At 33.8% G+C, this 22,034-nt stretch overlaps 1 protein-coding gene across 5 annotated transcripts; it reads left to right on the top strand.

Annotated features, from left to right (window-relative positions):
* The first annotated feature begins 7,630 nt into the window (after nt 1-7,630).
* On the top strand, nt 7,631-12,421 carry LPPBETA (Phosphatidic acid phosphatase (PAP2) family protein). 5 transcript variants are annotated; one of them, XM_018116694.2, is made up of 2 exons: nt 7,631-8,389; nt 12,064-12,421. In XM_018116694.2, exon 1 carries the CDS (start codon nt 7,766-7,768, stop codon nt 8,372-8,374), a length of 609 nt encoding a protein of 202 aa, XP_017972183.2. In that variant the 5' UTR covers nt 7,631-7,765; the 3' UTR covers nt 8,375-8,389; nt 12,064-12,421. The 5 variants fall into 5 exon arrangements, with proteins under 5 accessions (XP_017972183.2, XP_007039899.3, XP_007039898.3 ...); XM_007039837.3 differs by having other exon boundaries at nt 12,039-12,421; XM_007039836.3 differs by having other exon boundaries at nt 11,942-12,421.
* Nucleotides 12,422-22,034: the final 9,613 nt, after the last annotated feature.

The following is a 22,034-nucleotide window of genomic DNA, read 5'->3' as shown; positions in this document are numbered from 1 at the left end:
TTTGCTTCTTAATAATTTAGAATTCAATAAAACACACTGGTCATGAATTTGGCAGCAAAAATTCCATTCACTGTGTAATCTTGGGCCCTTCAGTTCTTGTCTCTTGTCACGACCGTATACTGGACAGATGCCACATTTGCAGGGACGAGCTCGTGTTTCAAAACCACATGATCCTCTCTCAAAGGCCAGCTAGTGAACAATGATTGACTGCAACAAATTCAACGATCATGCCCTGTTAATCTGTCCATCATTCAATTCATTTTCAGTCAAAATATTCGGAAAGTTTTTTTTTTGAAAGAAAAATATTCAGAACGTTAATATGTTAATGTATTTTGTTTAATTTATTTTATATATTTAAATCAAAATAATTTAATTTTTAATTTTAAAAATTACTCTAATTTAGTTTTTTTAATAATATTTAATTTTATCATTAAAAAGTATGACATTAATGCTAATACAGTGTTGACTTAGCAGATTTACTAATGTGAAAGTGTCATGTCACTCTAATCTGGACATTATCACATTAAAGAGATTACTTTGAAGAAAACTGTATAATATAAAAATTAAATTGAATAAAAATTTAACTGGTGTAGCAATGTCATATCACTTTGATGTGCTAGCGTGTCACTATCACATAGCACTGACATTTTGATATGACATTACCACATCAGAAAAATTAAATTAAAAAAATATATGATATAAAGATTAAATTGAATAAAAAATTAAAATACAGGATTAAATTGAATAAAACTTAAAAATTAAACTAAATAAAAAAAGTATTCTTTAAATTTAAGAGAAAAAATATATTTAGTTCACTATACAGATTATTAAATGTCTTTTCTTATTGATATCATTTCAATAATACATATATTGGACTAAAAATAAAACTAAATGTAAAAAGAAAAAAAACTTATAACACAAAAGTATCTTTGCAATGGTTACTATCTAAGAAAAAAAAATGCAGGAGATTGCACCCAAAAATGCACAAAGAAGTAAAGTTGGAATTGATATGTCATAGAATGGATCTCTTTACGCTATGGTATGAATCAGCAAGTGGCTGGAGCAGCTGAAAATGGACTTGGTTTCCACAACGCAAATAATTAAATTGGACTGCAAATTATTCCAATTGTCGGCTACTCAAAAGCTATTTGTTGACAATATTTCCCGTGACTGCGACTCTAAAGGAGGCCTCCATACTAAGGCACAAATGGACCTTCTGTCATTTAGCCGTCGGCTCATTGCAATTTAATCACTATGGCCCTCTGCACCAAGCAATATGGTCTCCTCTTCATGTTTATTATAGAATAGGGAAAGAGAACAGCTTATAGGGTGGCCCTTACCTCCCCTTTAACACAACAATAAGGTCTCGCTTCACATTTTCATTTTTCCTATCCCTATCCCTATAGTTATCACTTTCTCCTCTTTAGTTTAGAAAATAGTATAGTGAAGTTTGCACTCTCTAAAGTGTGATTAATAGATATTTTAATCTATTGATTAAGAAACTAATGTAATAAGAGATTCCAAACCAATAAACAATAATTAATCATAGGTTTTACTTTTTTTTGGTTAGTCTCAAATTCTCTAGAAAATATATCCCTATCCTTCAATCACTAGTGAAACATATTAATAGTAAGAATACCGATATTGTTTATCCAAAATTAATAAGTTAATATCTGGCTCTATTTAATTTTATTTTTAATCCAATATATGTATTATTGAAATGATATCAACAAGAAAAGACATTTGATAATGTGAAAAGTGAGCTAAATATATGTTCTTTTTCTCTTAAATTTCAAAAAAAATATTTTTTTTATTCAATTTAGTTTTCATATTCTAAATTTTTAATTTAATTTAGTCCATATATCATACATTTTTTTTTAATTTAATCCTTATGACGTGACATTGTTACATAACATGTCATAGTGATGTGGCAATGCCATGTCAATTAAATTTTTATTCAATTTAGTTTCTGTATCATATATATATATTTTTTTCAATTTAGCCCTTTTGACACGACAGTGCTACATCAGTATGTTAGTGTCATGTGTTAGTGTCACGTCAGCATGTTAGAGTGATGTGGCACTACCACGTTAGCAAATCTGTCACGTCAACACTGACGTTATCTTATTTAATGGTCAAATTGCATATCGTTAGGAGAAAAGACTTAACTGAAGTAATTTACAAAATCAAGAGACTAAATTACTTCGATTTTGAGTACAGACACTAAATTAAACAAAATATATAAATATAAAGACTTCTTGAATATTTTGACCCATAAAAAAAGTTTGATATATTCAAAATTCTCTAATTGTAAAGCCTTTCTCTCTTAAACAAATGTACTCCAATAACAATGGCTGGTTGATAGCTCCTTCGGAGCAAATGCATAATGATAAAAGTGATATGATGTTGAATTGATAAGGTCAACTTAAATCACTTCCAAGGCAAGAGAAGAAAAAAGTTAGGAATTCATTAATATTCTTTGTATGATTAGTGATCACTTTGTCCCCCCTAAATGTCGAACGTTTCTCATAATTATTATTTTCCTAAAACCTATCGTTTCCTAATACATTTAGAATTAGGGTCTAATTGTGACTTCATGGTGATATATAAATTTATAATGAATGTGCCCTTTAAACCCTCTTAACAAAAGGCTTTAGCTATCAAAAGAGGAGGGCGTCGGTGTATATGGTGGTTTCTGCTCAGTAGGAAACTCGAATATTACCCAAAGATGGAGGCTGAGGAAATAAATAAAACTGAAGAGCAGAAAACCGACTGTCTTTGTCGTCTCCCGAGGATGTTCTGGAAATTATATTGAGGTATTTATCAGTCCTTGATTACATCAAATCCGTGCTGTTTCCAAGTGTTGCCGTCTAGCCTTCTCCAGTTGTGTTTCTTCTATTATATTACAACAACATCTAGAAAGAGAGCTTCCATGGATTGTGGCCTTGAAGATAGAGCCCGGTATTCCACACAGCAGGCTTGCTGAGGAACATGTGTTCTAGGCTTGCTTACAAGGCCGACACGCCAAAGCCATGCGGAACACGAATCCTGTTGTCCAAGTACGGATGGCTGCTTCTTTTGGGTTCTGATAAAGGCAATAATTCTTCTTCCTCTTCATCACTTTATTTCTTCAACTCTCCAATGCCAAAATTGTGCTTCCCTTCATGGACGTAACCAAATTACGTAGCCCTCTATTTGACATATCTGCTCTACCTAAATCCCCAGATTGCATGGTATTCATCGCATATTGTGTCAAATGTATTCTTGTTATGATTGATCTGTGCAGAAAAAGGAGAATCTAATTAGACTAGTTATGGAGGTGGGTGTGAGGGGCCGATTATTAATGCAGTCTTTGCTAAGGGAATATGGTATTACTTGCATTCCAATGGACGACTTAGCATTCGATGCTGTTCATCACAACTACATCCATCTTGCTAAAGTACAATGCCTTGATTTTAACTTTTACACTTTCTCTAGACTCGTTTCATATGCTGTCAAGCGTGGAGAACAATTCTTCTTCGCATTCATGCTTGTTTTGAGTGTTATGAAATTGCATTCTTCTCCTCATGCATTGGTGGCGACAACAATAGATTGCTTAAATCGTGGCCCCGACCGTAAAACCTGGCTCAATTACGAGGATCCAGAATATTTGTTCCTCACAGATGCTGAGAAGGCTATTGAACGTGAAAGAGAAGTGATATCTGATGATTTTTTTAATCCGGATGCAGGGTGTCTAGTTTATCGATCGTTCTGCTGTCACTTTTAAGTGTAGGTGGCATCAATTTATAAGCGATCGCATGGTGCACTATGATTTGGAGGAAATAATCTGTCATGTAATAAATGAGTGCTCCACATTTTTGATGGGGTTTGAGCTTGTTTGGGTTGAAGCCTCTCCTAACTTGAGTTGGACTTGAGTGCTCTGAAACAAATGGAAAGAAGAAAATGGAATGCAAAGGGAAAGCACCCAGTGAGCACAGATAGATTGGCTGGCATAGAAAGTGTCAAGCCAGCAATTCTGTGAGCACCTTTCGTATTTTTATGAATTTATGTTTGTATCCTATTTGAAACGGAGTAATAGCTTTTGGTTAACACTTTGTGACAAATTATGCATGCACTAAAAGCAATAAATTTGAGTTAGAAAGCTGGACATCTCCTTCCAAGTTGGACAATTTCAAGAATGAATTTTTTAAATTTCATCGACAAAGTCAGATTTTTTTTTTTTGTTGGCCACAACAGTGAGCTAGACAGAATGCTATATTTTTACTAGGTTGCACCTGGGATGAAACTTTGCTATTGCAACATATATCTCTGGAACATCCCATGACCGCATGACGACCTTAACTACTCTACACATATTACAAGTTGCTATCAGTAAAACATATAAACTTTCCTTTGCTATCAGTAAAACATATTAACTTTCCTGCACAGTGGACATAAGGGAGTATACAGTGAAACAACCCAGAACCTATATGCTGGTGAGCAACAAAAAATACCTACCAGCCCCCAAATGCTTGCTGACACTGCTGCTCCTACACACAATATACAGAAAGACCATCACACAATGAATTATTAAACAAAACACTGAACCTGTAAACAACATTTTACTGAATCAAAATCCATCACCTCTTCGCTGCTGCTGCTGTTTTGATCAACTATCATCAGCATGTCACTCACTCTTGATACCCCATCTTTAGCCTAATTTTGATCAGCAACAAAACTAAGTCTGTCAGAAACATGCATTGGGCGTCAACTAATCCCTAGACTTGAAGACTGAAAAAAAAACCAAATAAAATCCTAAGGATTTGGAGCCCCCAGTCAAGGTAGCAAAAATAACAAGCATAAAATTTCATCGAAGTATTTTCCGCACGAAAATGAGGTTACCAGTGTGAAGATGGAGTAAATATGTACAACAACTATGTCCCCATTAGAATTTATATTTGCTACACTGTCAGCTCATTAAAATGTGCTATCTCATTAATGTAATAAAATAAAAAACTTTTAAGAACTTAACATTAAATATTAAAAATTTATAATAATTAATTAAATAAAAAATAAAATATTTTCACTTTTCAATCTCTCTCAGCCGTTATTTTCTTGTTCTCCATTTTTCTATTTCTCTCTAACTCCATGATCTTCTTTTTCTCTTCTTCTTCCATTAAAATTAAGTTTTGTAAAATTCTATAATTTCAAGTGCAATTTTTAAATTCTTTTCTTATTCTTTAGAGATTAAAGAAACAAGATTTAAATAAATCTTATTAAGATAATTTTATTTAGTCAACAATTTTGCTTCTAAATAACATATTAAACCCAAAATTGTTCTTTTTCCACAAGCATTAAGTTTTTTTTCCTTAGAATGCTCTCATAAAGCTCCAAATTCCTATCAAAACCAAAATTCTTTTGAGGCGTTACTTTACCATTTTACTAAAACTCAAAATGCTAATAAATTTAAGCTTGAGATGTTAAACTAAATCACATGTTTTCTGGTATTTAAACCAAAATCATTATTCATATGATATGCTATATAGACATTTTAATTTTTAACTAAACCCCAAGTTTTCAACATTTTAAATGAAGATCTGTCATATTTGATAGGATGTTACTAACCATTTCACAAGGGTTTCAAAATTAACTATTTGAGTGAAAGTGAATTTGCCTTTCTCGTTATTTGAGTGAAAGTGAATTTCTGTTTGCAATACCACGAGAAAGGAAGGTAGGATATGACTTCTAAAAAAGAACAATTTTTGGCTCAATCCTGTTAATTAAAAGCAAAATTGTTAACTTCATAAAATTTTGCTTATAAGATTTATATATATTTAATTCTTGTTTTCTCATTTTTTAAAAATATGTTTTCTCAATCTCTCTTAAGGTTTAAAAAAATATAAGAAAGAATCTAAAAATTGCTTTTGAAATTGTAAAATTTTGCAAGACTTAATTTTAATGGAAGAAAAGGAGAAGAAGATGATGGAGTTGGAGAGAAATAAAAGATGAGGACAAGAAAAAGAACAACTAAGAGAGATAGAAAAGTGAAAATACTTTTTTATTTAATTAATTATTATAAACTTTTTAATATTTAATTTTTAATCTTTAAAGATTTTTTATTTTACCTTATTAATGAAGTGTTACATTTCATTAAGTTAACCGTGTATAAAAACTATGCATTGTCAGTGCATCAAATATTAAACCTATCTTTTAAGTGTGTCTTTGTATAGGCAAGAGTGATGTTGTAAATAATGCTTTAGTCGTATGCTTGAATGAATGTGAAGTCAAGTTTTACAGATACAAGTGTCATGCTTACAAAAACAGGATTAGGATTAAAATAGCATTAACAAAGGCATAATAAATTGTTTTGGGACTAAATAATTCATATATACAATACTTTGACCACTCTTTTTTTTTATAGGAATTCTTTTTTATATGGATTTATATTTGATACATTAACATTGTATAATTTCTATGCATTATCAAGGTATAATATGGTGCCCCCTTAGGAAGAAATAAATTTAATACTTTTAAGGGATTTAAAAATAAATATTACTATTTAAAAAAATAAAAATATCCAACTCCCTGTCACCCAATCTCCTCTTATTCTTCTCTTGCTCTTCTTCTCCTATTCTTCCTACCTTAACAATAATAAGTCTAAAATCCTGAATTTTTAATTTTGATTCTTGAAAATAATACTTATTTCACTCTTCTTCTTAATATTTATTTCACTCTTTTTTTTTTAAATTACTTCCAAAAAATGAGAAGGGATTTGATATTTTTATCTTGATTTGTTTATCTTTGACTTGCCTTGAAGTATATATGTTGAATGAAATAAATAAATATATGGAGGACAATTGGAAAAGGTAAAAATAAAAACAACTGAAAACCCTAAAAAACTATAACAATCTTTTAGAAAGATATAAAATCAATAAACCATACAATTTTCATATGAGTGTTTACATTTGAATCCAAAAGAAATAGATCAGTCACTACATACAAATCCTAACCAATTTGGATTTGGTAATGCCACGATTGATTGTTGTGGTACAAGAATGTTGGAGGTATCATACCTGTGCAACCAATTCATTTGATAAGTTAAAGACAGTTGGAGGGAGGTAAAAAATTGTTTATCTTTTTTTTTTTTTTTGAAATTTTAAGGAAAATTAATAATATTTATTTTTGAATCCCTCAAAATGATAAATTTATTTTTTAATGAGATGACATCATTTGATGTCCTGACAATGTACCAAATATAAACCCTTTTTATATCATATATCTCATTCCAGAAGATTTATATTAAAACTTTCGATAAGAAATTTCACATAATTTTAATCGTTGAGTAATTCTTTTAGAGATGTCTATATTATTTTGTCCTAGCTAATGGGCTAATGAAAGCCGTCCGTTTAAAGTTTAAATCCTCTCATCCATCCTATATATCTAATTGGTAAAGGGCAATGGGCCCATCATACAATGGAGATGAGTTAAACTCTTAAGTGGCCCAAAAGACCAAAAGCACACTAGTGGGGCCATTGTAGCCCACTTCAGTTTCCTTAGTGGTCTTGTCCTCATGTCTAAAAAAGAAATACGAAAAAGGCCCAGCATTACTTAAGCGGTACCGTTGTACTCAGATTTACTCACTCAACTTTCTTATCCAATCAGAAGTAAGCATGTCAAACATTCTCTTTAACTGTAAACTGTCGTTTCTCGTTTGTAAGTTGACCCCAAAGACCCCAGCTACCAAACCCCTTACCCGCCTTCGCCACCGCCGCCGCCGCCACCGTCAATGGGCTCACCGAAAACAACCACCCAACCACCCCAACCATTCCTCGGCCCGCTCATAACACTAGACACCACCGTCTCCCACTTCCTCCACACACTCTTTAAACCAATCCTCCCAACTTTCCTCCTCCTCCTCCTCGAATACTCCGCCGATTTCCGCTTTTCTTTCCCAGTTTCCCTCTCCCTCTTTCTCGCTTCTCCTTCCCTTTCCTCTCGATCAACCCCTTTCATCCTTGGCCTCCTTCTCGACCTCGCTGTAATCGGCCTCATCAAGCTAATCTTCCGCCGTACCCGTCCTCCTTACAACCCCAACATGTCCCCCGTTGTTCACGCCGACAACTTCTCTTTCCCAAGTGGCCACGCTTCACGTGTTCTTTTTTCAGCTACTCTCTTCCACCTTATTCTCCAAAACGACGACGGATTTGTTTCGGATTTCATTAAACAGTGGACTAAATTGGAAGCCGATTTTGTTCTATTAGGTGTCTGGGTTTGGGCTATAATGACAGCCACTTCAAGGGTTTTGCTTGGAAGGCATTTCCTTTTTGACGTTTTGGCTGGGGTGATTATTGGGGTGCTTGAAGGGATTGTTGCGTTCTTGGTTTTTTGGTTTTAGGAAGCATTCTCAAAGGTAAGCAGTTGAGCATTGTTGCAAAATCTGTACTTATTTCTTATACGAGGAATTTTTTTGCTTTGTAATATTTGATGTGAAATTTATAGATAATTCAGTTTCAAACAATGTATTTTACATAATCAAATTGTGGGTTGCCTTCAAAATTTTGTTTTGATGTACAATTTAGAAGCTTGAGAAAATGTTTGTGCAATAATTTTTGTGTTGCTGGCATTAAGCATCGGGTTGGGTGAATGGCTACATTGGCCGGTCAGCTTGATCAATGAGTTTTAGCATGTCTTGTTAGCATCTTTTCTTACCAATATCACGTTTTTAAGGTATTTTAGTTATTGATTGGACGGGGAAGCTAATTCTATTTATGAACAGAAACTTGTTGTTAATTGGATGAAGTTTGGTTGCCAAATTCTGTAAGTAATCAAGCTATCCATAATCCTGTGTTTTATTGAGGTTAGAGAATTGTAGTTTCAATGGTCCTTTAAAATTACTGACCATCTTTTCATAGAAAAGCTTTTGTATGAACCTTTAGAAATCAAGATTCAAGTTGTAAACGTTTATGCTGTCTATATCATTTGCCACATGATGGGTTTGGTTGTAAGGATTAAAATTGGTTTGTACTACTAGTATTTACTCCAATACCTGCGGTTAGCATGGAAAATATATCTTATATGGTAATTTGTACTTTTCTTGGTAACTTGGGATTTAGTTAAACATGATTAGCTGTCTCTAAGATCATTTCATAATTGCAAAGGATATATGAATCCTGGATGACCATAATTTCAGCAATGAAGTGGAAGATCTCTCCATTTTTGAGTTGTTGACAATTGTATTAACTGATTATTTGACTTTCCTCATTTCTTTCATTTAATGAAGTCATGACAGATGCCTACTTTAAGGTTTTTCTTTATCTATTTAATTTGGAAACTCTCATTTATGAATCATTGTCATCAGAAGATTTGTCCCCAGAGAGTTTAATGATAGATATATGAGGCTAGGAGTGTCAAATGAAATTAACAGTCATTTTTCCTAGCCATCCTTAAGTTTTCCTTTTCTTTCAATAAGTTTAATCCCATTTGTGTGATCCTAGGTGACTGGTGGATACCAGACTTGTTTGACATATATAACAATTGGCTCTGGTTATTTCGCTGATGAATATTTGCTAGAATTGTTCCTTTGGATCTTACTGGACTAACAGGCAATGACAATCATCCATGGTTGATTAAGAACAATTTTTCTTATGTTTTTCTCGAACTACTTTCTGATAATCTTATTTCAGCTCATCCATGCAAATAGACTAAGTAAAGTTACTCATGGGCCTGAGAAACTTGGTAAAGGTTTTCTTTTTCAAGAGAATGTGATGTCACTGCCTTGCAAAGAATCACTTATATCTAGGGCTACCAATTGGGCCTATGCAAATGCAGGCCAATGTCAATTTTAAGGGCAAACTAAAAAAGGTTCTATCTCAAGTTCAATTAAGCCACATATTTCTATCCCTCTGTTGCTCAGCCCATCTTTTCAAGCACTAGGCTTTGCTCTTGCTAGCCCATACTTTGAGAATTGGAGAGTCAACCCTCTTTTGATCTCCTGATGTCAGATGCCTTCAGCATAGTTCTTTGGTTCAGAAGTGACAAAGTGATGGAGATTACTCTATTGTTTTGCAACATATTCCTTTAATTAGTGTGCCTGCGTATTGTTCAATTTTTGTGGCATTTCCATTTGCATAGGCAGAATCACATTTCTCTGATGTGGTTTCTCTGATGCCATTTGTTTGTCAACTCTTGTTTATAGATCAGCTGAAGGAATTACTACAAAGTTTTGTTAATAAATCATTGGATCATTCAATAATGCTCTCTCTTCTATAGTATGATGTGTCTGATAAATATGTTTATAATATGCAGGCTTAGTATAAACAGCAAGGATGGTGGCTTACTGTCTCTGTCTTTCTAAGCTTTTGTCCTATTGTTTTTAGTTAACTTTTCCTTCAGACATGAGAAACCTCTCATATTATGATGCTCAGACACTACTAATTGAAAAAATGTTAGAATTCACAAGATGAGTCACGATTTTAGAAATTACTTTAGATGAAAGTTAGGTATTTTGGAGTGTGAGTTCTAAGAGATACTTCTCTCCGAGCCGTTGGATTTTTATTTTTTGTTCTTTGTTTTTGAGGGGGGGTTTTGAGTTTTCACATACTCAAAAGAATCTGATACATCTTACATGCATCATGATCTCTGGACAGTGATGCCTAGAAAATGTTGGCGTGATTGGTGCCCTTATCATCAAAGAAACTGAATATTTAAATGTTAGCTTTTGCTGTTTTCATATTCTTAACATAAGATGGACTAACTGCTTTTGGGCACTGAGTGGTTGTTTTAATTTGTACTATGCATTTTTATGTTGAAATTATCTAGGACTGTGGTTTACCTTCCAAATGGTAGTACATGTATTCTACTTCTGAATAGAGGATACTTGAGTCCAAATGGAAAAAGCTTCCTCTTCTTATTCCAATCAAATGTAGGATTCTGATTGAACCAACCAGAGTTTTTACAGGTACATGTTTCATTCTGCTGTTTGGTGCATTTTATTGCTTTGCCATGGTGTTGATGTGAAAATAATGTGGTACATTTGATGAATCTCCTGCTGGTTGCCCACTTTTTAGTAGATGGGCTTGGTCATCCATTTTAACTTTGTTCCATTTGCTGTATATATTTTGGGAAGAAATGTTTCGACAGATCCCAAGAGAAGTAGAGAACTGTCTCTTGCAGATATTGAGAAATGTCCGGAAGGCCTCTTCCACTTGTGTTTCCAAGGTCTGTAATTTGTTATGGAGATAAATTTTATCACATGATTGATTGGCCGAAAAAGATAGAACGAGGAATAAAATAGGAAAGTTGAAAAAGTAGTGAATGATTTGGTCAATCAAGGAATAGGTTTGTTGCACATGGTACAAGTTTACTATTGTTTCTTCATGCTTCATTGATTTCCCTTGCTTTTCTACTGGCTTTATCGATTACCATATCTCCTTTGATGCTTCCATTTTGAAAAGTTGCTCCCCGGGAACTTAGAGAAGAGAAATAGAATTCTAAAGTGGTTAGCTCAATAATTCATCAAAGATCTGCTTTGCTTGTCAATAATCTTATCTTATAGGGTGGTGTGCTGTTGGTTGACTGGCTGACTGATTGTAACATCATAGGCTTCCTGGATTAATGCTGACTTTGGTTGTGCAAGTTGTTAGTTGCATCATTGCTGTTGTACCTAGATGAATGTATTATAACTGACCTAGATAGAAACAGGTTTAATGCCTCTTTTTGATTTGTATAGTTGATGTGGGGCAGACAGATGATTGATTGAGGCTCAAAGTAAGCAATGGATTGGTATACCATAACGTGACTCTTATCATTATTGTTTCCGTGTCCATTTCTAGTTGTTGTAGCTGGAAAAGCTAAGCATGTTCGGAATATGCTTTACTGTGCAATGAAATTGCAATCACATTGTTCTTTTATGCAGCATACTAGATGGTCTCTGTCCTTAATATGCTGCAATTTTACTTTATAGCCTCAAATCCGCTTCATCAGGGGGCCCTACCATGGAAATTAAGCTCGTTGATTTCATGGGGCTGTGTTGTTACAACTGTCTGTACTCTGTATTATAGGCTTGAATTGGTGGCCGGTTTGCAGATGTGTTGTGGACCGGAGGTGGAAGGTTGCTGTTGGTTGATAGTCTGGCTTTTCTTTGTTTTAAAGCTATCGTTATTGGAGCTTGTCGAGTTGCGGGACATCTGCATATGTGCTTTTCCCTTAGCTTCTTCCTTTAAAAGCCGTCTTTTGTGGAGAACTAGCTGAAGCCTTTTTGGACCAAGCAGAGAACCTCAATCATTTGTAGGCGAGTAAGTAGAGCATGTGTCTATGCTGGATTGGGCGGTTGATAGATATTGAATGACAACAAATTGTAAAAGGGGAGTTAGGTCTAGTTCACTCAACTCCCCGACTGCTTGAGCTTATCCCATTCGTAATTGATATTGACAAATTGAAACTACTTTGGGCTTCTTGCATTAATTTTAATAATAATCTACGTTTGTTTGTTTTTTCTGGTTTTAAAATGTTGAATGGCTAACACAAATTCCTCCATCTATAGATTTCCTTGAAAGATAACCACATGGTCCACACTTGTTTAAGGCAAACGTCTGATCCTGTAAAATGTACCCAAAATGAAGCAAGTGGTCTCGGTCATCTGATGTTTCATCTGCTGAATTTGGAGATGGCCCAGAATCTGAGAGGTTCTGAAAATGTTAAGACCAGTCAAGGCCTGATGATTGTGACCCAACATTGGACAAGGTCTGAGCTCAGAAGATTGATGCTGAGCTCATCGTCATACCCTTCTCTAGCAGCTTGTGAGTGCAGCTCTAGAAAAGGTGGTTGGATGGAACACATGTGATGGCTTAACTTGTTTTGTACCCAAATATTATCTTTGGGAAGCCATGGCATTGACCATATACCCACTTTAAAATCTGAGTTTGGACACACTCCCATGAGCTCAGATTTGGGTATTTCTGTTTTCCCCTTTTCTCGAGGATTAGGACCACTGAGCCAAGTTGGATTTTGGAGATCTGAGTATGAGGAGAGGTGTGGACTTGCATGTCTGTTGGATTTTACTCTGGCTACTCAATTCTTCATCATCACCATCACTGCTACCAACAGATGACCTGGGAAGATAGATTCAGAAGCAGAGGGGTAAACACACACCCAGAAAAGAAAAGAAAAAGACTGACACCGTTGGGGAGAAAAAAAAAACATTGGAAAGAAGTTTGCAGAGATGAAGGCAGTGCATCATTTGGGAGCCCTGTCCTCTTACCCCACTAGTCATCATGAAGTTAGCACTAACTTTTCGCCCCTTTGCGTTATTCATACAGTTGGGTCTAAGTTAATTTTCGAGAACCAGCCAGGAGCAACTTTTCTCACCATTTTGATTTAGCAAAATTACTGTCCGTTTCCAACTCTAGAAACAAGCTACAGACAGACACAAACTGTTCTTTTACATTTTTCAGAGGAAAAACTCGCTAGCTTTTTCTTCCTTCTGTTCCCCTGTAAGCAACTCCCAAGTATGATCTTGCTAAACAAATACAATTAACCACACTGGTACTTGTTCGATCTGGTAGTTGCTCTACTTGGAAAATACTGTTCATCGATTCACCATATTTTTATTGATAAAACATCATGGCAATTGGTAGTAGTAAAACCATTCTACCATTTACAAACGTCGTCATCATTTAAATTGTCTGTGAAGGATATTTACCATGCGGTTCATTGGAAACTATGTTTATAAGCTTGTCCACATCACAGGTTGGTCAAAAGTCTTGAATTTATGAGACACAGGAACTTTGGTGGGGGGCGCAAACGCCTTGTTTCCAGTCCATATCCTGTGGACGAGTTAGCCAGGAGGCATTTTATTTTAGTTATAGTCTAGTACAGTTGAGTTGGTGCCATTGGCTTTTCAACCAACCTCGCCTGCTGTCTTCTGAACAAAAGCTGATGAGTGATGACTTAACCTACCCTTTGAATTCTAGTTTTGCACTCGAAGGCTAACGGTTGGATGGCAATTAATGTTGGATTGCAGTGATGTTGAAATTTGAGATTGGCAGTTTAGTGTTTAATGCAAAATTATTCATATTTTCAGGGTTAATTGACTGCATCTAAAGACTATAAATATATTCTTCAAAAAAAGTATGTGCAGCCAGAAACATGGGAACTGCAGATATTTTAGACTTTTTTCCACAAACTATGAAAAAGCTCAAACCTGCAATAGATTTATTTATGGATCTCAATTGTTACACGACTAACAAAAACAAAAATCCAACCGCCCATGTTTCTTCCTGGCCTTTTAGTATACGAAAACGTGTTGCACAAATTTACGGGTCCACCTATAAAGAGTGATTCAACGATGAGTTTCGTTACATATCAGATCCTCCTAAATTGGAGAGTGCTTTGCCACTCAATTAAGAGAGAAAGAGAGAGAGGGAAACATGGAAAGAGAAAGAAAAGAAAAGAAAACCCCACGTGCTACAAGTGTTGTCCAGAACCTGCATGCCTCCCAAAATGGTACAATTCACTTGTTGGTTGTACATCTAGCATAATTGCATATCACTAAAACCCCCCCCATGCAACCATAGCACTATACCTTGCATGCTTCTCAAACCAGACACAGATCAATGATGCAATAATTCTACTTTGTAGGGACTTATTCGCTTACTTGACTAATCAGTCATTCTTTCATCAATGATACAAGAAGAAAAAGATATACGAAAGAAATAAAAAATTTTAAGATAAGACATTTTAAAGATTTGACGTATATTTTGTAATCATATATAACCATACAAATATCAAATTTATATATAAATTGATAGAATTCATGCGTTAGTCAATTATTCAACATACAATAATTGTGAAACGAAACTTTTTATCTATATTTGTATCATTTACAAAAAAAAAATTAAATAAACTTTTTAATTAAAAAGACTTCAAATTATACAATTCAATTATGCACCTTGTAAACGAAAAAGAAAGGTAGCACTTTGTTCCCTTATATCTTGCTTTTGGCATGCTCTTGATCTTGATGATCAAGAGAAATTATTTAACTTCGTGCATGCTGTATTATATGTGGCATTGGCTCAATTAGACGATTGATTGGTTTCTAGTACAATGTCATGAGCTCGATCGGGAAATACTTATAATAAACTGTTAAAAGAAACAAATTTGGATTCCAGATATAGAAACAAAACCCAGATGGATTCTCTATTGTCAAGAAGCCATCAACGTGGAAGGAATTAATTGCAATCCATATCATTCAGAAACATGGAAATCTGATCTTTGTTGAGCTACGGGACACCATAGACTGAATAGGATTCAAAAAAATTTGCCTCGAATTGCTAATGGTATGGGCAGGCACATGTTGTGCTGGTAAGGCACATTTTAATGCTTGAAATGATATAAATATGAAATGATAGAGGAAGCATCGAAGTATTGGTCCATGCACACAAGACATGAGCAGCGGAGGGGGGCCGGTTGTTAGTGCTCCAATGAGTTGTTTCCCAACTGGAAGGTTTGGTTATCTCCATTGAAGAAAATTGTTCAATGTTTAGTACTTGAGAAACATGGATTTGATTGAAAGTTGTTGCTTTCTTTGCATTTTCGACCCACCCCCTCTTCCATCATGGAATCCCATAATTCATTATTATCATTGTTTTTTCTTCTTTTGATATGGCCATTATTTTCGGTGTTGATGATTCAAATTTCCCATCAAAATGTATGTAGTAAATGGGCTAAGCTGCAGGCTTTTAGAAGTCCCACCAAGGGAAAGAAAAATCTCAATTCGATGCTTTTCTTTGATCTTTAAATATCTCTCTACTGTTTACCTACATTTTGCCTAATTTCCTAGATAAAATCATTTTCTTTTTTTGATCCTTACTGAGCACAACAGTACTTGCAGGGCTTCAAGTCCAAATTTTCGAGCTCTTGCCTTCCCTACAATGGTAAGACGTTGCCCTTTTTTCCCAAGCCAAAGAGAAGAAGAATACAAAGTTAATCAACATTTCATATTACTGGAATTTCACATTCCATTTTAATTGCTTTATGTACAGTGACATGGACTATTGGTTTAACAGATAAAACATTGCCCCCCCCCCCCCCCCCCCCCCCCCCCCTCTTTTCTAGCTTTGCTCTTTATGACAATCACCCACCTCCTATTTGAAACGTGAGGGAGGCCTTGATTCCGCCACCACCCAACGGTGGAAAGAACTGTAGACTGACAACTTGTCAACATGCTGGAATATTTTAGTGAAAAAAAGGAAAGATCATATGCAATAATATTTGGAAAAATCAGAGTTGAGTTAGACAAAAACCGAACTCCATCACATGACTCTACTTAATTTATATATATATATATTTTTTTTTCTCTATTTCTTTTTAAGCTTCTTTTGTCTCCTGCAGAAGCTTTGAATCACCTGCTAGCATCATTAGACAGGCAACATCAGATGATGCATAAAGCTTTCTTGCAATTATGCAGAAAAATTAATAAATTGTTATTATTAGAGTACACCACCCTATATAACTTGGAAATGATGATCCTCGCTACTTGTCACAAGATGTAGGAACAAAAGGTTATTCTTACTAATTAGTTGATGCCAAGATGCTCACATGGACCATCACATATACCCGAAATCAAGATTTTCTGAAAAGGCCTTTTAATTACAAACCCAACCTAAATTCCCTGCCTCCCATAATTTTTGTTTTTATTCAAGTTGCTTAATATTTCTCTTAGCTAGGCACTGTTACATGATCATAGCTTTAGATCAAAGGTTCAAATCCAAAATTTTAAGATAAACATTTCATGTTCGAATTATTTAATGCACAACACTTTCTTTGATCTAAATGGAAAAAACAAGTAAATTATGAAAATGGGTGGGTTCTTCTTGTACTATTAGCACGAGAGAGAGAAAGAATATATATTATTATCATGATATAAATGTTAGACATTACATCACAAATTAACCCTAGCGTCAAGGCGTCGTCCTCTCCCCAAACACATGTTCATGCATGTGGATCCCCACCACCATCAAGTCCCCTTCCCCGAAGCAAAGCCTCATTATATTTTAAAAAACTCTTTTATGAATCTCCCTAGATTTGCATAGAACAAACACACTTTGCCCATTTCAATCAGTGCAAGCAGAAGCTGAATGAAGGCAGAAAAAAAAAAAAACTAAAACTAAATTGCATATTTCCAAAGCATATAAACAAAAGGATAAGATAATAAAAAAAAAGGCAATGCACTTTATTCAAACTAGTTGTGAAGTGGGGATATATATTAGATTTTTTTAGTGTTCCCTGTTAATAATGTGACATTTATTTTGGAAGGCTTAAAGTTAAGCTCTTTTGGCTACTTAACATGATGCATGCCCAGAAGCGACTTGTGATTGGGACAATGTTAAGCTCTTAGGTGGGGCCACATCCATTGGGGAATTAACACACCTTAGTACAGACACATGGCTTGGAGATAACATACATGGTTTTGGTCTCACAAAGAGTTGACACCATTATTTTTGGGGTTGAGTGTTTGTGATTTGATTTGTTGCCCCCTCTCCCATCTTTCATTTTACTTGTTCAACTTATGCTGCTGGGATCTGATTCTATGCTTCTATGTCTCTCTATTTCATATCCTAATTAATAAGTATAATATATATATATATATATGTATTATTATTATTATATTTTTTTAAAATATGAATAATGTGATTTTTTGTGTGTGTATATATATATGACCCAATTCATCAAGTTTGACAAATATTCTTGAGGGTTGAAATTTTTGTGTGCTGGTAAAATCATTGTTTTAGTAACACTTAACGAATAGATACCCTAATTGGTACCCCCCAAAAAGAAAACACCACATGAATTAGGAGTATTTGAATCTTTCGTTCATTTTCCTTTTTCTTTCTCCCTCTTATCCTCTTTCTTGTCATCAATAATTTTAAACGAAGAAATAAAACTCTCAATCACCTAGCGCTAGTAGGCTAGTATTGTCTATCCATTTTCTCTGTCTCTTTGTTTTGTTGTACCCTCTAGGCTATCTGATTTCACAAGGAAAAAAAGCAAAAACATATTGATGCGTAAATTGTCGTATTTAACATGGAAAAATAAGGGTGACGTAACCTAATTATTGGATCAATTATTTCATTTCCTTCTTGCCAAATCTAGTATACTAATTTTCTTATCTACACGATTAACTAGCTTGTCGTCTACAAAGATTAAGTTCAGCTTTTGAGTTTGAAAATAGAATTATCTCACAAATGATAAAAATATTGGCCATTTGTATATATTCATTCCAACAAACAATTTGTACAAAACATTAAGGGAGAGTGGGAAAATTAGGAGACAGATTCTTCCTTAGCCTTTTAAAAAATGAATCTTCCGGCACAGTTGCGGAATTGTCACTTAGCAGATGAGCAAAGCGAAAACGTTTGAATATTGCTGCTAATGAGCAATCAATGAAAGCATCATTCATACCCTTTGGGATCTTTTCCTACATTATACATCTCCAAGTAGCTCTTTACATAACGACTTGTCATCGTGAAAATGGATTTTTGGACCCACAAACTCCTTAGCTATATATGTGTGTGTGTGTGTGGAATCATCATTTTCCCTTTGTCTCGGTTTCTTGGTTTGTAGTTGGATCTCGTTAATTCAACCTTAAATAGTAAGAGGTGGGGACTCCTCGGCTTCCCCTCTCTTGCGCTGTTTTTATGATTGGACTTCCTTTAGAGATATGTTGATTGATAACCAGTAGGCCACTACTAACCGCATATTTAACCCTCTTCTACTATTATGGATGCTCCTCGATTTCTATTTTCTTTTTACATGTCTATATGTTCTACTCTAGTTTGATGGTCACAAAAATATATGCCAATTTATTTATTTATGTTTTATGATATGCTCATTAGTACACTGTCTCACCTATGAATATCTCATCTCATTGTTTTAATTTTTGAATAAATATCACCTACATCTTTTGTAATTTAATTTTTTTTCTCATATAGCACTCTTGTGAATTTTTTTTAATTGGTATTGTGTGGATTTTTTCTATTATCACGAGGAGTTAGATTATTTATTTTACCAAATAAAATTATTAAAATATTTTTAAATATAAACAAATGGGTTAATTTTAAATTAAAAATATTTTAATAAATTTATTAAATAAAATTAATCGTTTATTGTCTGCGACTGTGAGAGTATAAGTTGTTCAAACCATGTTAATTGAAAAAATACATATTTATAGAATCTTACTTGAGAAAAAAAAATCATAAGATATTATTTCAAATAAATAAAACAACAAAGAAGTGCAAGCAAAATTGAACTTTGAAATTAGAGTGCTGCATGATTTACCTTTTAAGACTAGTATTATAAATCAATTTGAGATGAGATGATATTATTTGATTTTAACCCAAGAGGTAAAAACCAGCAGGTCAAACGAGGTGGCTCAAGACCAGTTGGTTTGGGATTCATTGGCCACGTACGTAATATGCAGCTAAAATGATGGAAAAAAAAGCATTTACCATTTACCAGTACTGAACCGAACGGTGAGTAAGGCCCGCCTGACTCGAATTGGCTCAGTCATAACGTATGCCTTTACTCATCAGTCAGCACTGACAAATAATCCATATCCAAACTAGTGTCGAGGGCAGTATCATTATAGACCCACAAAAAAAAGGGGGCTAAAAAGATACTAATTACTTTAATCACGCCACGCTTGGGGAAATTAATAATCCTAGATCAAGCCATGCTTTTGCCTTCTCTTCTCTTTCTCCTGATCTTTATTTTATTATTATATTTAATGATGGTAGTAGACAGTAGGGTATTACAAGAACTTCATTGGAGAACTTAATCCATTCGTTGCTCATTTTAAACTCACAGTTCCACAGCATCGATGAGCTCAACATCTGCAGACTGCAGCCCTTGTATATAGAGGTTACATCCTTTTCCATTGATTCAAAAGAATCCTTTTCTTAATTAAATAGCAAATGCCCTACTTGATCATTTTTTTTATGAGTAAAAATAAACACGGGCATATATATACATACATATATATATACATATATACATATATATATATATACATACATATATATATGTATATATGGCCCATATCATGTTAAATAAACAAAGATTATGCACATTTGTTATATACATATGTAGATTCATTATGAGTTTTGAACTGTTTAATTGGAAATACTATTTGTTTTTTCATTTTTCATAAATCTTATTATCTTAATCTTAGAATTTAAACCCAAGATTTCTAAATTGTACTCTTAAGTTCAAATATTAAAGCACTTCAGCCTTTGAAGTTAATTTGTAACAGACAGGAACTAAACATCTGAAGTTGTGGCTATCAAATCAAACTATATAACCAAAAGTTTTACCAAGGGTTGGTTCCAATGGTTCATTCGTACGGTCTTAAATGATCAAATTAACCAACGACCCAGTTGGAGGTGGAGAAAAAAATCCACGTTCAAATCTTTAGTCGTGCCTTCCAATTATTGAAGAAAGCACTTGGCTTTATTTCATTTACATATTTCTATTATTCAAATTTACATATAGTAGTAACAAAAAAATGGAGGTGGCCTCCTCCTATTGGACATTGCTTGTGGTCTAAGTCCCTTTTTAAGATTTGAGATAGGAAGCAAGTAGATTATTAGGAGGTGTTCCTTTTATATAATATATATAATTTTTTTTCTTTTGATATTATATATAATTGTTATTCTTGGAGTCTTAAATTTTGACAATCCAATTAATATTTACGAAGGAAATATATTTAAGTACAAGTCCTTGAGGTTGTGAAAAGCACTAACTTTTACATTAAGAAAGAAAATTACGTTAAAATTAAACAAACAAAAAATAGAATAGACTCACTAATCCACTGTAAATAGTGATATACAAAAAAATGTCACAACATTTTAGGGCTCAATTTCCCCAATGCTTTTTAAACTGATTTTTATATCTTTTTATTACTCTTTTAACAATTAGAGAAAAAATTGGAATTCCCATGCCATGAAATCTTTAGGAAGGACCAGTAGTGGTAACTTTTACTTTGTCTCTTTTCCTTTCAAAAATGACAAAACTATTGAATTGAACGCGCCCAAGTGAGAGGTAGATCTTGAAAAGAAAAAAAAAACATAGTAGGGGAAGCGTGGAGAATGGAATAGCGAGGCACATGAGTTACGAGGCTGAGAGAGCGGGCACAATTATTCTTGTTGCTGACTGACACGTGTCAGAAGGCGATACTATCCACCACCAGGTCCGAGAGCCGGCCCCCACTAACTGACCCGGCGGTCCACTCTTTCCCGTGGTCCGTATTGCACAGCTCCATGCGTCTCTCTGCAACTGCTCTTACTTCCCCCTCTTCTTTTCTTTTGCACCATCAACGCTAATAATTTTGGTTGCATCACTTTCATTACTTAATGCAAATCAACCCGTGATCAAGAAAAAAGAGTAGCAAGTTCTTTATTTAGTTTGACCTTTCTTTCTTTAAATCTGGACCCAAAAAATATATATTTAAACTATATATAGAACATTTCATTCGTTAAAATGGATTGATCCTTAGAGATTCTTTTTTATTAGGTGTGGCGACCACTTGTAACTACTTTTTGAAACATATATTTCACTTGGACTTTTGGAAAAAATAAATGATATGGAGAGCATAAATGCACGTTCTTCAAAATAAACAATGGAAGCATTATAAAATCCATTATTTTGCTGCTTAAGTAATATGTTTGGTTAAGGATTAGTTTGTAGAAATCATTATTTGACAAATTAATAGTTTCTATATGATATAATATACAAAAAAAATCTTTAAATTATTTAAAAAAATTTAAATGAATCTTTTTATTTTTATTAAGTTCAATCAATACCTTATATTTTTATTTTAAATTAAATAAATTTTAATATTTTTATTTATAATAAAATAATTAAATCTTTATAACAATTATTGATTTATTTAAAATATTATTTTTTATTTTATATCAAGTGATGTTGACGCAGCATGTTAAAATATTATAATTGACGATGATGCTGTATATTGATATATATGATAATTGATATCATGTTAA

Source organism: Theobroma cacao, chromosome 3, assembly GCF_053813885.1.
Source record: "Theobroma cacao isolate CCN51 chromosome 3, ASM5381388v1, whole genome shotgun sequence".
Lineage (NCBI taxonomy): Eukaryota > Viridiplantae > Streptophyta > Magnoliopsida > Malvales > Malvaceae > Theobroma > Theobroma cacao.
Note: the sequence above shows the minus strand (reverse complement) of the source record. Positions and strands in the feature narration are given on the sequence as shown.